Source organism: Malurus melanocephalus, unplaced genomic scaffold (genome assembly GCF_030028575.1).
Source record: "Malurus melanocephalus ecotype Western Australia unplaced genomic scaffold, MMel_1.1 scaffold_226, whole genome shotgun sequence".
In the NCBI taxonomy this organism is placed as follows: Eukaryota; Metazoa; Chordata; class Aves; order Passeriformes; family Maluridae; genus Malurus; species Malurus melanocephalus.
Window position 1 is genome coordinate 159,944 of NW_026623458.1, and position 15,803 is coordinate 175,746.

The window sequence follows — 15,803 nt, forward strand, 5'->3', positions numbered from 1 at the left end:
CCCAGCTTCTTTGAAAAGCTGTTCTTCCATTTCCAGATTTGAATTAAACCTTAAAAATCCTCACTGACCTACCTGACAACATCTTGATGAATTTGGGAGTCAAAAGGCAAAAGGAAAGGCAGTAGCTGGTGTGGCTCTAACCCTAAAATATTTAGGGTTATGAGATCTAGCCACACTCTGTGATGCTTTAGTGAAACAGCAAACTCARCTGGATTTGACACAGGTCATTGTTAAGAAGAACTGGAACAGGACCTAAAGTGTCTAAGATTCTGTATTTCCTCAGCATTCTACATGAAAATAAAAGCAGATCTTTTTGCTGACATTAGATAACAAAACATCTGGCTTTTCCCCAACAACCAGTCAGTGCAATTTTACTTTTCCCAGGAAGAGACTGAAGCAGAGGTCACTTTGTCATGACTTCAACTTCGATTTAACCCAGAGAAAGAAATTATTTTGCCAAGCACGATGTAACAACAGCCCCATTTTAAGCACCTCAGCCATAACCTGGCTCATAAAAGAAATCTCCACTTGGCCCTCAGGCTGGGTGGAGGTGAAGCACATCAGCTGTTTGGTGAATTGAGATACCACCCAAATAATCCCAGCCCACTTGGGGTTTCTAAACAATCCAGAAGAAACCCTAAGTGCTGTGTTTGTTACCATAATGCAAACCAGTGACTTTTGAGAAAAAGCATTTAATTCCTGAAACACATGAATACCTCAGAAACAGATTCTTGCAATTAGGTTGAAAAATAAGTGGCCTGATTTTCACAAGCTCTAAGAAACCCTCACTGCCCTGCCATTTAAAAAAAAAAAAAGAATAAATAAAAACAAAAATTTAAAAATTCACCTTAGTTAACATGCATAACACACAGACCCTGAGCAGAGCAGAACTGCTGAGCTGTTTACACTCCTGCTACGCACTAATTGATGGAGAATAAAACTTCCAATGGCAGCTTCAGATAGGGGTTTTGTRCTGCACTTTTAGATGCCTGGCACAGAAACAGCAATCCAGGAGTCAGGGTTACGCTGGCTCCAAGCCACCTCTGGCTCTCTGATTTCAGCTCTTGGCATGATTTAGCCAGGTCCATCTGTCCCTGCTTGCCCATGGGCATCAGCAGTGCCAGGAGTCTCAGCAAGGCTCAGTGTTGTGCCCTGCTCCCCATTTATTCCCTCCCGTGCACACAGAGCTGTGCCAGCCCTGCTAAACACTCTCTGTGTCTCAGCCACTCAAAACTGTGGGTTTCAGGGTTTCCTCCCTAAAGCAGAGGAGCAGCAGGGACAATCTGAATTGTTTTTAGGCTTTCAGAAGTTTGTCTGCTCACCCAAGCTCTTTGGCAGGGGGGTAAAGAGGTGCTGCTCCTCCCACGTCATGCCATGGAATCCCACAGCCATGGGACACTCACTCCAGAAAGGGAAGAGCAGCAGAACAGCCAGGCCAGGACACACAGCCTGGGAAAAATGACCTTTTCTAGCAGCCCCAGTGAGAAATCTCACTTTTTGTTCCGTGAGTCAAGTGAAGGCTCACGTCGGAATATCATTCTCAGCCTCATCCAAGTTTTGTTAAAGCTGTGATCTTTTTTCTCTCCTTTTGCCTTCATCCTTGCTTGCCTGCTTTAGTGTTGGCTTGCAGAATATCATTCCCAGCCTCACCCAAATTTTGTTAAAGCTGTGCTCTTTTTTCCCCTTTTGCCTCCATCCTTGCTTGCCCASTTCAGTCCTTAGTTTGCAAATCAGGATCTTCACTGAGAAATAAAACAGCTTCACAGCAAAGAAGACAGGAATATACCAGGAGAATAACTTCTCATMATCTTGTTTTCTTTTTGTCTAAAATACTCCACTGCAGGTCTGAAATACTCCATCGCAAACCTCAAAAGATGGCCTATTTTCACACTACTCCCCTTTGTCTTTAGCTTTTTGTTGCATGGTAATTTGGACATTTCCCAGTTTTCAGCCATAACAGAAACACAAACATGAAGATATCTGAAGAAATTATGGAAAGGTTTGGCTTTTTTTTTGAGTTTAACACAGTCAACTCAGGCAAAGCAGTACCTCTGTGTGACAGTTCAGAGTGGTTACTTTACCAAACTTCAATCCTATTCTCTTTGAAAACCTGTTAAACCAGAACTWGAGAATATGAACAGGAATATAAACACAGCCTGCATGCATGCTACGAGGTGTCCAAGTGTGAAAGTTTGAACACAGAATGCAGCCCAATGTGTGTGTAACACATGCACAGGGCTGTGTTTCTTCCCCAGGCTCCCAAGCTCACCAGTTTTGGCTTTGATCAGACAGTTTTGTACTGAGTGAGAACACGTTCAGAACCAGTCTCCTCTCCAAGCAGATGGCAGCTCCTTCTGGCAGGGACAGAGCACACGGACATGAGCTCAGAATTCCTGCAACGCTCACAAAACCACGACTGGGAGTTTGGGACTTACTTTGTGTTGTTTATTTTTCCCTTCAGCTCTCACAAGTGAGTAAGAAGTACACACAAACACAGACACATGTATCTAAAACTGAAAGGTGCACAACTTTTCCAGCTTTGATTGGACTGTAAGTATGCCATGCTGGAGAATATTCAACCTGTATTTATAACAGTGCTTAAAGAATAGCCAGAACAATATATCTTTGTGTCAATCATCCTTTATCACCCCAGTAAATCCATCCATCCCTTTTTTCCAGTGTTTTTAATGTCACTGGGAACCACAGGTCTGCTGTTTCCACTCCAAAAAGCTGGRGAGAGGGATATTCACATTCCACAGTGACATTGTCAGATCCATTCTCTCTGTTCTTCTCCTGCCAGCCACAGTTACCACATGTCCAATGCTTGCAGTGAAAGCAGTTGGCACTAAAAATCAAATTATCATTTTCTTTCACCCAGACAAAGAGAAAACAAGATGATGAGAAGTTATTCTCCTTATATATTCCTGTCTTCTTTGCTGCAAAGCTGTTTTACTTCTCAGTGAAGATTCTGCTTTGCAAACCAAGGACTAAAGTARGCAAGCAAGAATGGAAGAAAAGGAGGAAAAAAGAACACAGCTGTCACAAAAAAAAAGGGGGACTTTACTGCTTCAGTCTTGGCTATCAGCCAGAGAGTGGAAAGCAGATTAATGGCTGTTATGGTAAACCACTTAAAGAAAACCRAGGCACCCAACTATCTGTACTCTGACAACATCATTTATCCTGTAAATGCACTCCAAAACAAAGACATTCCACGTGGAAAACTTGGCTTTTTGCCTTGATCAGCTGGAAATATTCAGAAAGCATTTTCAAGCTAGGTGGTGGTTGACTTTTTAACACTCAGCTGAGATGGTTCCTTGGTCAAGTACAGGTTCATTCTGTCACTGCAGTTGCCCCAAGGAGAAGAGGAGAGCTGGGCTGCTCACATTTCCCTTTTGGGAAGTGGGATGCCAGTCAAGAAGCAAGAACTCCCTAAAGAAGCCAATTTGTAGTCTCATCGTGTGTGGGAGTGTTTTGCAYGTCACTGTCTGTCAAAATAATTTGTCAGCGGGGTGAGTTTTCCTCAGCTGTGCTTCAGGTGTTGAGATGCCACAAAAGTCATTAAGAGGGGGCAGGTTGGTGAGAAAAGAGGAAGCTAAAATCTCACCCAATCCACTCTGGGGAGCAAAATGCTGAAGGATAAAATGCATTGGTAGTAAGTAATGATGAGGGGGGAAAAAAAATCACTGTGCAGAATACAGGACAGGATGTGCCCTGTTTCTGTCATAAATTGAAGGGGCAGATGCACAAACCCACCTCAGATGTGCCAACTTTTATTCCCAAACCCCTTAGGAGCCTCAACAGCAAAGGCTGGAGACTTCATTCTTGAAGAAAACACCCACTCTTTGCATTGCATTCCCATACAAATAACATCACAGACATGCAAATTGAAACCAAATCCTGATTTCTTCTTCCAATTATGGCTAACAAGAGCAGAAGCCAAAGCTGTGTCTTAAAGCTCAGTATTACCAGGATAGGGGTTGTCAGGATGATGTAAATAAGAACCAACTGCTAATGACTGTTGCTGAAAATTTTAAGAAAAAAACCCACGAATTTTCTACAGCCCAGTTCTCTATGGATAAGGCCGAACTTGACAGCAGTGACATAAAAATTCTACAAATCAAAACAAAGGAAGAGATGATTAAATAAGGTTTTGCCTGTAAAAGATGACACCAGAAGCTGCTGAAAGTTTGTGCTGAAGAGTTTCCAGTTTCTGATTCTGCTTGCAAAGGTCCCTCAGGTCCAGTGAGTGCAAGCACCACAAAGCTGTGGCTCATCCCCTGTCCTGGCAGGGATCGTGTGTGACTTTCCTTCATCCTGTTTTTGTGCCTTCAGACATCAGAACTAAATTCCAGGATCCCTCCACACCCAGAACCATCCCAGAGGTGGCACCTTCCTGGCTGGAGCAGCACAAAACCTCTTGAAAGCTGAGCTGAGAAAACCTGATCTCRTGTTTACCCTGCTCAGGATAAACCAGGAGCACATCTCATGCAGGCCAGTCTTTGTAAAGATATTTTACTACGAACATTTCTCTCCATCCTCTCTCATTTTACCATCATTTTCCTCTCCCAACTCTGCCTTTTTTCTACAGCTAAGCCAAGGTGTGTCTACAAATCAGACATGGCCAGGAGTCCCTGAAGAATTATTGCATTTTTCCCCACTGAAAAACTCACAAAACAACAAACTTRACAAAAAAACAACTGAAGTGTATAAAGAGAGCTAATATTCACAACAGAAGCATAAAATACATTTTATTATTTACCACACCCTGTGCACTAGAGTTAAAAAAATTGGCAGGTGTCATCCTTACCAAAGAATTCTTTATAAGTGTGGGATAGGGAAGATTTACAGCAGCAGCTGAAGAAAGGTTTACCTAAGTGTGGATAAATTGTAGCCTCTGTCTGGGATATGTATAAAATTTTGAGTATTGTGACTGCAACATGCTGGCAAATAGCAAAAGMTTTAAAAATACAGGACCAGACCCCACAGCAAACTGCATTACTTTTTCATGCAGTCACACTTAGGGAATTTGCTTTCCCTCCAAACAATTTCCCATTCATTTGCTGTGTTCTTATAATTATTCTTTGCTTTCTTTGAAGTTCTTTCCCTACTGAACCAGTGTTCACCTTCTTCTGAATAATTTTAAATCCTCTTTACAGCATTTTCCCTCTCCTTTGAGTCTACATCCTCCTTTCCACTGATGACCCCTCCTTTTTGACATCACTTTCCTTGCAAAAGGCAGAGTTGCTTGAGGCAAATCTCTCACTTCCAGGTGGTGAGAGAGAGGCCTTACAAGCCATTTGTAAAAGTATCTAAGACAACAGAGAGAGAGAAAAAAAAAAAGGAGAGTTGAGCAAAAACAGACACTGCACTCTGTTATGTTCGAGTTCTATTATAAGGACAACACAATAAAGGTGATGGTGATTTATGCCTTCACTAAAATAAGGTTTGGTTGAAAGCAATCAGTGCTCATGGAGCCTCATCTGGACAATGGAAAACAATTCTYACAGGTGCACAAATACCTGGTTGAGACATATGCACTTCAGTCTTACAGTTTAATTCTAAAAATGCACGTTGAACTAAATCTGAACCTGAAAATTAATTCAGATTTTGCTATCAAAAACACCAGGGATTTAGGAGCTAATGCTGGTTTAGTAGCCTGTTTAGGAGCTAATGCTGAGTTTTCCAATGCAGTATTTTTTTGGGAAAACCCTTGTGCTTCTCAAGTCCTTACCAATCTTCGAAATTTTAAAGGTTCACTGTCACTAGGCAGCTCCTGCCCAGCACGTTCTGAGTCATCTCCTTCTATTTTCCAAACTTTCATTAAATGAGCATTCTTTCCCCTTTCTCCATGCAAACTTCTATCCCTGATGCTCTTCTCATCTTGCAACACACAAAGACTTCTCTTTAAAAAACACCCTAAACCACCTGATTTCCTGGGCCATGATCAGATCCTYGTGGCTGAGTTCCACACTTGGCATTTATCCTTTTCCTTCTTCCCTCTGASAAACTGGGTTATTATTGCTCCATAAAGCAGTGCCTGGGTGGTATCACTAGCTAATTAATGTCTATTTAGTGGAAAGGGCTGAGCCATCTCCCAGCACCCAGAGGGGTTTTCCTTCCTCTCCCTGATAAGAGCAGATGGCATTTTGGTCAACCTTCGCCCACCCTTCAGAAGCCATGTCCTTATTTCAGAAAATGCAGCCAGCAGCTTGAGAAACACATTACCATCACAGCTGGACAGATGAGAGAAAAGTGCTTGTTATTGCCCCAAASAGTGGGGAAATTAAYGACTTCAATTAAAAGAGGTAGRTTAAACCTCTGCTAAGGTATAGTCGCCTTTTCATCTTTGTGTGCTGTTGGGGTTTTTATTTTATCTAATTTTCCAGCTCTTATCGCATTACAGGGTGACAAATTTGACTAAGAAGAGAAATATGTGGCCAACAAYAAATGCTTACAGCAGGCTGTGGGGTTTTCTGTGGGGTTTTCTGCATCTCACTGCACCATTTCATCATAGGATGAACCTGCTCATGTACAAAGGAAGGGTCCAACTCCTCTTTCAGGGGAGTCAACAAGAATATTTAGCTTTTTTCAAGATTAAGCACCTCTGCTCCTAGTAAATTGTCTTCCCATTGTGTTTTTTTTTTATGCACTGTTCACACTAATTGTTGTTCCTATTAAACTGCAATCTGCCCAGTTCCTGGTTACTGCACCAAGACACTGTTTCATGTTCTGTCCAATCCATCACAGATCAAAGAACCATCAAAAAAGGAACAAAATATGAAATACCGTTAATCAACAGCTACCTGCAAATAACATGAAGCTCAGTTAGCTGAAAACAAAAGCACAATGTTTCTCTCAGAAACACCCCTGYCTCAAAACCATTATATTCAAGTTACACTTTAACCAAACAGCTTGTGATCAGAAGCAACACCTAACATTGTAATTATTTTTAGATCACATATTCTGTTCTCCACTTTCATTTATTAAAGGAATATAACGGATCATTCTATTTGCACACTTTGGCTTTTTAGCTGCATTCCTCACTTGTCAGAAATAATTACTTCATCTTAAAGAATTTTTTAATGTGTATATATATGCATATTCACTTATATATATGTGTATACAGCCATGACAGATGCATCCTGAAGTTATATTCTGACCTGCTGTGGCTKAATCTGTTCCTAATACTTGGAGAGTTTCACTCACAACCCCTGTTTAGGAGAAAAATGACCACTGAGAAAGCATTCCCAGGGAGCCAAATTWCTCTCACACCAAGTCCAGTCTCTTGCCCTAGGCTATAGATAATGCATTTTGAGCTGTACAATATTTCTGACTCGATATAAAATACTGGATACTGATGACTTTGAAAAGATCCAAGACAGCTCTATGTACAGGTGCAATTGTCGCCTCTGCTCTCTGCCACATTCCTGTTTATGAATTTTGCTGAAATCCTTTTCTCAAGTTTTAATTGAAAAATAATTTCTGAAGGGGCAAATCTCTGTAAAGAACATGTGATCATCTTCAGCTGCCAAAGCATAATAGTGCTTTCTAAAGCACTTCTTTTTTCTTTAAAGTGCCACGTTAGAGAGAATTTTTTTAGATTGCTAAGTCAAACATGCAGAAGCTTGGGAATATGTGAGCTCATATCATCTGAGCATCACACTGCATCCCTGCTGCACTTAAATGTTACGACAACTTTTAATCACGTTGCCACTCTCTATTTTCTTCTACTGGACTCCAACCYCAGTTCTTAAATAGAAACCTGCTTGATATCCTTCTGCACATGCAGTGCACAGCCTCAAGATTCATTTCTTCCACTGCCAAAACTGTGCAGGCAATGCAAAATGATTAATGTCCTGCTAAGCATCCCTGACAGAGCCTGTGGTACCCAGGTTTCTCATGGCCATGAAATTCACCCTCACCCTGCTCCTTTAAGGTGAGCTTGCAACTCTATCTCTATTCTGCACCTGGGGAAGCAGGCACAAAYTTTCCATTCATTTTAGTAATACATCCTGAGGCAACAGAATGAGAGTATTTCTCAGTTTCCAGCCCTTCACTCTCTTTCAAAATCTCCTCGTAGTGGCCTCCCTGCAACCAAAGCTACTTTAGAGTGGACAGGCACAGAATGAGGAGCCCGTGGTTAACTGGCCACTTGGGAAAAGTTTGTTGTAAATCCTCACCATTCAGAGATTCTGTGAGGGAGGCTGGAAAGAGAAGCCACAGAGCATCACTCAACTGCCTGAACTGTAATTTAAACACTTTGCTTTCTCCACCTCAAGCCCCTGACTGATTTACCCCACACCTTCCACCTCGGCAGCAAGTGAGGCAGTGCCTAAACATAAAACACATTTCAGAGCTTTCCCACCTGTGTAACAACCTGCASAAACCCAGAATTCTGTATCCTGCTGAGAAACACCCACAGACCCTTCCTCCAAGCCCAGCCTCACTCATCTCTGACCCACTGCACTGCCCTCCTCCTTTTCATTATTCCCATTCTCACTGCCCACACACCTGGCTATTTCTGTGCTCCCAACAGCTCCTTTTACCTTGTTCCCCAAATTCCAGCACACACTTCCCTTTTTGCTTCTCCTCCTTTGGCTCTTGCAACCTCTTTTCCTTGTTCCTTTGTGCACCTTCTCCCGATCCATCTCCATTTGACCACGACTCCTGCATCCCTTTTCTCCTTGTTACCCCAGACCAGCTGTGAGCCCCACCTGTCTGAGGGCAGGTCTGCAACCTGAACCAAGCACAGAGTTATCCTGAACATGGCAGGAATATGCACAGACAGAAACTTTGGAAAGCAAAGCTCTCAAATCCGAGGCGTTTCCAAAAGGCACAAACAACCTCATCAGCAGGGCAAACTCAGGGGTAATTTTCAAGACAGCAAAAGGCATCTCCCTGGTATTATGATGACATTTTACTAAATGTCAAACTTCCAAAACTTCATTCCAATGAAGTTCATTCCACTACCCGCAGTAACACMTCTCAGGAAACAACCGGTGGATTTATTTATTTGAAATAAAGAAGCCCATTTAAASGAGCACATTTCCCACAAATCTTGTCTTCAGAAAGGGCTGGCTTTTTTGTTAAAAGTTTTTACCAAAAGGAAAAGAATCAGTCATAGACTGAGCAATAGCATGAAAAATTTCAGTCAAAACCACTGAAGTTTGGAGAAGCAGTAAAGAAAGTAACTCCTTATGGTGGGCAGTGATGGGTACACTTTACTCTGGGGAATGCTCCTGACTTCCCTGGTACTTAATAAATCTACCAAATGTCATTGTCACAACTAAGCAAACCTTTCCAGACACACTGATGTAAACAAAATCATTCTTCTTATCAACTGGAAATTAGTCCATCTCTCCACACTGCCTAAAACTGTCTAAGCATCATTTCTCTCCCAGCTTTGCCAGCTCCAGATTTTGGGCACTGCTGTTCCAGTCTGTGCAAAAACGAACCTGAATTCACCATTCTTCACTTTGCAAAGAGTATCAAGAACTGATCCAGAATCCCTCAGGGTGAAAACCAGGCGAACATCTGCTGGCAGTGCTACCTTTTCTTACCATGACATCTCCTCCTGACAGCAGTTTCCAGTTTGTAGCCACATGGCTACACAGCCTGACATCCACACTGCACCTGTCCTGGAACTGCAGGCTCCTGGCAGCCCCTTCCCACACAAATCCTGACACAAAGAAAATCCAAAACGAGGGTGCCACGGTCACTATTCTTAATTTTTCTAWATTAAGGTTTAAAACCTACCCATAGGGTTGCTGAACCCTATGGTTCTAGTAGAACTAGAAACACAATTATACATTTTATACTTGGGTGGAAAATACAACCCCAAAACACTGACAACCTTCAAAGCAACAGATCCTGAAAGGTGTTTCCCATCTAATCCTTAGCAGTGATCCACTGACAATTTTGAAAATCTGAAGTGAAATGACCAAAAAGTTGAAAACCATTCCTAAAATAGGTAAGCAGAATAAGAGATATTTTTAAACAAAACTGAACACCGTAAATAGTACTAAGGTGGTAAAAAWTACTTTTTACGGGGAAATGATCAGGAAGAAAACCAATGGTTCAATGTTGTATGAAAACCATTGCCTACATCTTTGACGATGAGCAGCAGTTCCAGTGGTTTCTGCTTTGCCACATTGCATCAGAGATACCTTGAGGGTGAATGTTTTGATCTTTCACCCAACCAGTTGCCAAGATCATCTCCATGGCTGGAATTTCAGACATCCAAAATAATGTGTCTTTGTTTGAAAACTTGGATTTAGGTTTATTCAGAGGGCAGGGTGCCACAGAGAATGAAACAAAGGCAAGAACATAAAACGATGGAGAATGAGGAAGAACAGAAGGGAGAAGCAGAAGARAAGTCGCAAATGGAATTTGCAATTCCCGCACGTCGGCACAATTTATGACGGATAAAGAAGCCACGAGGAGTTGTTGTGTGTGGTGACAGTGACAGTGCATCATCAAGCAGAGAAAGGCAGAGGGCTCTTACTGCAGCATATGTGTCTGGCTGGCGTCCTTTTGTTTGTCAGGTACCTCGTAGTGGGGGGAAATCTTGCCGAGGCCGCTGTCGCTCAGCATCCTCTTCCGAACCGCGGGGTTCCAGCGATCCGAGATTCTGMGGAGAGAAGGAGGAAGAGGAAGGTGTTCAAACACCTCGTGTGCTTTGCTTTGAAGGTGTCTCATGCTTTTTGGTTCCCAGCATTTTTCAGCCATTAGCAAGTTAAAATAGGTTAATTCACTGTGAGTACAACACTGGTCCTGGAGATGAATGGAAACATTTCTGGTCTGTCAAGAGGATGATAAGAAACAGAGGAAYTTCATGATCATTCTAAGACACAAAGGGCTTTGGGGCCTTATGCAATGGAATCAGAACTCTGACCACGCAGAGAAGTTTGTAACTCAATTATTAGGGATTTATGGCAGGATTTAGGGTTAGGTGGTGTGAGGTCCTGCTGTTTTCCAGGAGCCTGATGGAGTACATGCTATACCTCTGCCCTCCTGTCATTACCACAGCTGGATTTGTTCCCACCTAACACCTGCCCTCCAACACCTCCCAACCCTTCAGAAAACGGCCCCAGAAAGAGATGCCCATCTCTAATTCCACTGCTGAGAAGCAGATCCCAGCAGCACTCACCCAGCTGCCTGCTCCACTACCAGGTCAGGCATTCCTGGTGGCGTCCCCACCTGCTGAGACATTACCATCTCTGGGTCCAGAATAAAAATCTCGTCCTGCGAAATTTCCGTCACRAAGTGCAAATGTTCCTGTTGGAGAGACACAAGTGACAAATAAGGAACCTGCAGTGGTCTCTCAGAGCACCCAGCTGGCCTAGAGTGAGCTGAGTGGACGTCAGGGTCTCTGAAGGGCATTCAAGGGMCTCTGGGTATTTATTTGTGTACTCATACCCACATAAACACATTAAAATCAATGCCACAGAAGTCATCAATTTATATTTCATTGCTTCCAAGCCAAACAAGATTCCCCATGAGCAAGCTGCACACTCACAGCAACACTTTAAAGGCTGTTACTCAATGACTATGCCATTCTGATGAAAACTGGAGGGTCTATCCTAAAAGCTGAGGTTTGCATTTCAAAATGAGGAGCAATACCTGAAATCTCTTCTTTGATAACAGCTGACAGAACTTTTTTTTCATTGTTTGGGGGTCCTCTTCCAGATCTCCACCACCTGTACATTCTATATTCACATCTGCATTTCTAAAGCTCTCTTTTTCAGTACTTTATTTTTGTTATTGAAACTGAAGGCTCATTTTCAGTAAAACACTGAGTGTGAGTATCCCCATCTATGTAGAAAAATGGGCAGGAAACTTCCCAATGTTTTCATGCTGGGACCAACACACAATATTGATTTTTTCCCAGCAGAAACAGAGGATGAAGGAGGAGGAGTTGAAGATGACCATTAGTACAGTGTCAAGTAGAGAAATGCAGAATATGCCAGTTACACTGCCCAATTTAATCTGCAGCAGCATCTTCTTCACCCCTGCCTTCCAAACGTTAAATTACAACATCAAAGTGTTTATTTGACTCTGTGCAAAGAAGTCCCACGGTGGCTGCAYGTACAAACTGAACCTGGGAACTCTGAACTGAAGTCACAGCTCCTTCTGCTTGAACTAAAGCACCAGCTGCTTTTGCTAAAATACAGTAATGTGCYCATGTGATTCAGAAACAGCTTACACAGTCCTCGGGGGGACCAGACACAAACAACCACTGTGTGAAATCAACAATTTGCACTTGATGCTGAGCCACTAATTGGCCTGTTCTGGCTACAAATCAGAAAGATCAAAAGCCCTGCAAAATTTTCAGTGTCTTTTAGAAAATATGTTCAAATTGCCACAGGTTTGAATCCAGCAGAGATACACATTGTTTTGGGGTTCGCTGGCAATATTTTATGCAGCTCTGCTCATAATTCTCAAATTGTAACAACACCTTAACTTCTACAGCTATTTCCTGACACACACATGAGGATCAAGATTCCTGGTGCCTAAAAACATCAGTGAAAAGATAAATACAAATACCCTGATGCCACACAGATGCCCCTAGCAAGACTTGATAAGGAAAACAATTGCAGAAAATTCTGCTCTGTACATTAGATTGGCAGTAAACAGAATGGCAGATGGTCAGCAGATAAAAGACTTCAGGGGAGCAATGTGAATTAGATCAACTAAAAAACAGCCCAGAATTTTTTTTTTTCTCCACATCTCATGAGACATCATGAGTAACATTTTGCAACACACAGGAAGAACAGCAGCTAATTCATTTTAAGCTGCATTCGACACAGCTTTAAAATAAAAAAAAAAATCTATAGAAACAAAAACCGAATAAGGATTTACCTGAGATCTGTCAATGCGGTAAAAACGATCAGCAGAAGTTGCTGCAAGACAGAGAAACAACAGCAGAAAACAGTCTGAGCAGAATGGCATGGACAAGGTGGGCTGCAYGGATATTGCTAYCAGGGAAATCACAGAGGCTCCACARGAACATAAGAAATTCCTTATGTCTGTTTGTGTGATGCCTCTGGGCTCACTACTGTGACAGTGACACGGAAAGCCAACCCTTTTGTGCTGAGCTACAGCAAAAAGGAACATGGCCAGCAGCTCCAGGGGAATGATTGTCCCCCTCTACTCTGCTCCTGTGAGATCCCACTGAGTGCTGTGCATTCTGCTGCCCCCAAAATGAGAACCCAAAACTGATGTGATGCCTGATGATTTTTGCTTTTCCCTTTACACTTCTGTACCCCCTATGCATCCGCCTGTACCCCTTAGTCCACATGCTTGTAATTCCTGAAGCTTGATATTCCAGCTTAGTTTAGGAGTTCTGCTGGGCAGAGAGACCAAACATCCTGAGGAAGGGGTCAGTGTGCCCTGTGCTATCTTAAACCTGAGGCTCCAGCCTTGGGTGAAGCCTTCTGTCCAGAACATCTTGTGTGAACTGGGCTCTGGCCTCATCTGGGGGGGATTCATTAGAATAGGGGGAAATTACTGCATTTGTTAAGTTTCTTATTGGGGAATCCTAGATAGATATGCTAATTCCTGAAACCTATAAAACTTGTACCCGTGCTGTACACGGGGGTGCATTCTGCCATCAAGTTGTGCACCTGGGATCCTAAATACCGAGGTAAAACCCTTTTTATCCCCTTAACCGTGTCTGTGTCATTATTAAAAACTGGCCTTTCAAGGCAACAGTGGAGCAGCTCCAGAGGAGGGCACGGAGCCTATGAGGGCACTGGAGCACCTCCCTGACAAAGCCAGGCTGAGAAAAGTTGGGGCTGTTCAGCCTGGAGAAGAGAACAGAGGAACCTCACAGCAAACTCCCAGCATCCAAAGAGGTCTGCAGGGGAACTGAGGAGGGACTCTTGGTCAGGAACTGCAGTGACAGGACAAGGAGTAATGAGTACAAATTGAAGAAAGGGGAAATTTAGGCTGGATATCAGGAAAAAATCCTTTACAGTGAGAGTGGTCAGACAGTTGAAGGGAAAAGCCTTGAGCAGCCTGGGGTAGTGAAAAGTGTCCCTGCCCATGGCAGGGGTTTGGGAATAGATGATCTTTAAGGTCCCTTCCAACTCTTAACATTCTATGATTCTGTGATATCTTTAAATTCACCATTTAATGGGATAAAGCTTAATGAAGCAGCAAGTCACCGAAAATATTATCTTGAAATAAATATTTTAAAAATGTATAAAATGGATTTCAGTCTGATAAGAATTGATTACATTAAAATGTGTAACAGAAAGAGCTACTTTGTTTCAATGAGAGTATAGCAAGCATACATTGAATTTGATGGGTCTAATGGGATTAATTCAAGTTCTGAATCTAAAGAACAATAATATGCTTGGGAGTTCTTTATAAATCAAATGCATGGCCTCAGATATTGACTCTGAATTAGCAATATGTTCTAGGAAAATTTATGCTTCTCATGAAAAACACATGAAAATAGGGGGATCCACTAAATAAAGCACGTATTATGAATCTTGTCACTGCCAAATAATTTATATTACTAACCCCAAAAGCATTTATCATCCACAATTGTGCTTCATCAGATGTGATTTCTTTGTATCTGCTTTGCATTAATTTTGGTGAGTGAAATCAGGTTCATTCACTCTGCAGTTTTGACACAAGTGCACAGTGATGTAGCATTGTGGGTTTTGGCGCTGCACAGGAATATCAAACACTAAAGACAAAAACTGAACACATCTACCCATCCAGCTTTCTCCAAAAACCAAACAGAGTCTCACAGTGGCTTTTATCAGCTTCCCTCATGAGAGACAAGGAAGGGTGATTAGAAAGTGCCGAGGAGAATTTGTTCTTGTTTAGAGCATTAAAAATTTAAGTCTCCCCCACTCTGAAGCTTTTGTAAAAGCAGATGCCTTCCATTTCAGCTGCTAATTCCTGTGCTCTGGAGCCTGATTTAAAGCCCAGATAAGTCATCTGCTTTGACAAAGTCTGGGTCAAATACAAGTGCAGCTCTCCAGGGAGCTACATGAAGTGCAACATCACAAGGAAACGGAGGGACCTTTCTGTCACCCAAACATTACAGTGCCCAAAAAMTACAGATATTTTGATTGCTAGGTGAAGGGATTGTTTCAGTTTTTTAGACTGGAAAGCAGGGCACACAACTCCTTTTTTACCTGCTCAGGGTAACAAGAAGGAGCAGTTACTCCTTTTTGGAAATGCACTCAGGTGAACTAATCTCCATAAGCAGACCAGAAGCAGGCAGCATGCGAGGCACAAGGGAAGGGAGATGCACTTACCATCTAGGAAGCACCATCTAGGAGAGAGCCTCTGAACAGAAAGTACTCTGGGGAAAGAGCTTTCCTGGTCCTGGATAGGGCAGGGAAATTATATTTAAAAAAAAAAAAAAAAAAAAAAAAAAAACCAAAAAAAGAAAAAAAAAAACAACTGTTTTTTTCTCTAAAAAGGACTATTTTCTAGACTGTTTTTTTTCATTTTAATTTAATGCCATTGCACAATGTGCAAAATCTCTATAAGCCAGGAACCAAATGAAACAACTGGGGAGGAATTAAGACTTTTTTTCCTGACCTGTACTCACCAAGGACTCAAACAGGCCATCCCATGTGCTTTTAGCTCTTACTGGAGAGGCAAAAAGGGATCAAAAGGGACCTAAAAGAGCAGAGGGTAATCATGGCTCTGCCCWTGCTGCCAGAGAATGGCCAGCCAACTTCCTAAATCTGCTGCATMAAACATTTAAACACAAATAAACATCTTTGCACAGGGCAAAACACAGCAGCACAGATCTTTAGCACACACACAGAATT

The 15,803-nt window shown here is 42.3% G+C and overlaps 1 protein-coding gene across 1 annotated transcript in view; it reads right to left on the reverse strand.

The window, feature by feature from the left end:
- DGKI (diacylglycerol kinase iota) overlaps positions 1-15,803 on the reverse strand; it is a 186,348-nt gene that overhangs the window by 32,146 nt on the left and 138,399 nt on the right. The window contains exons 25-28 of the mRNA XM_057374488.1: positions 15,279-15,348; positions 12,862-12,902; positions 11,150-11,277; positions 10,505-10,630 (exon numbers count right to left, since the gene is read on the reverse strand). Of these exons, the coding sequence (XP_057230471.1) occupies positions 10,505-10,630; positions 11,150-11,277; positions 12,862-12,902; positions 15,279-15,348 (365 nt within the window). The remainder of the gene's footprint in view (positions 1-10,504; positions 10,631-11,149; positions 11,278-12,861; positions 12,903-15,278; positions 15,349-15,803) is intronic.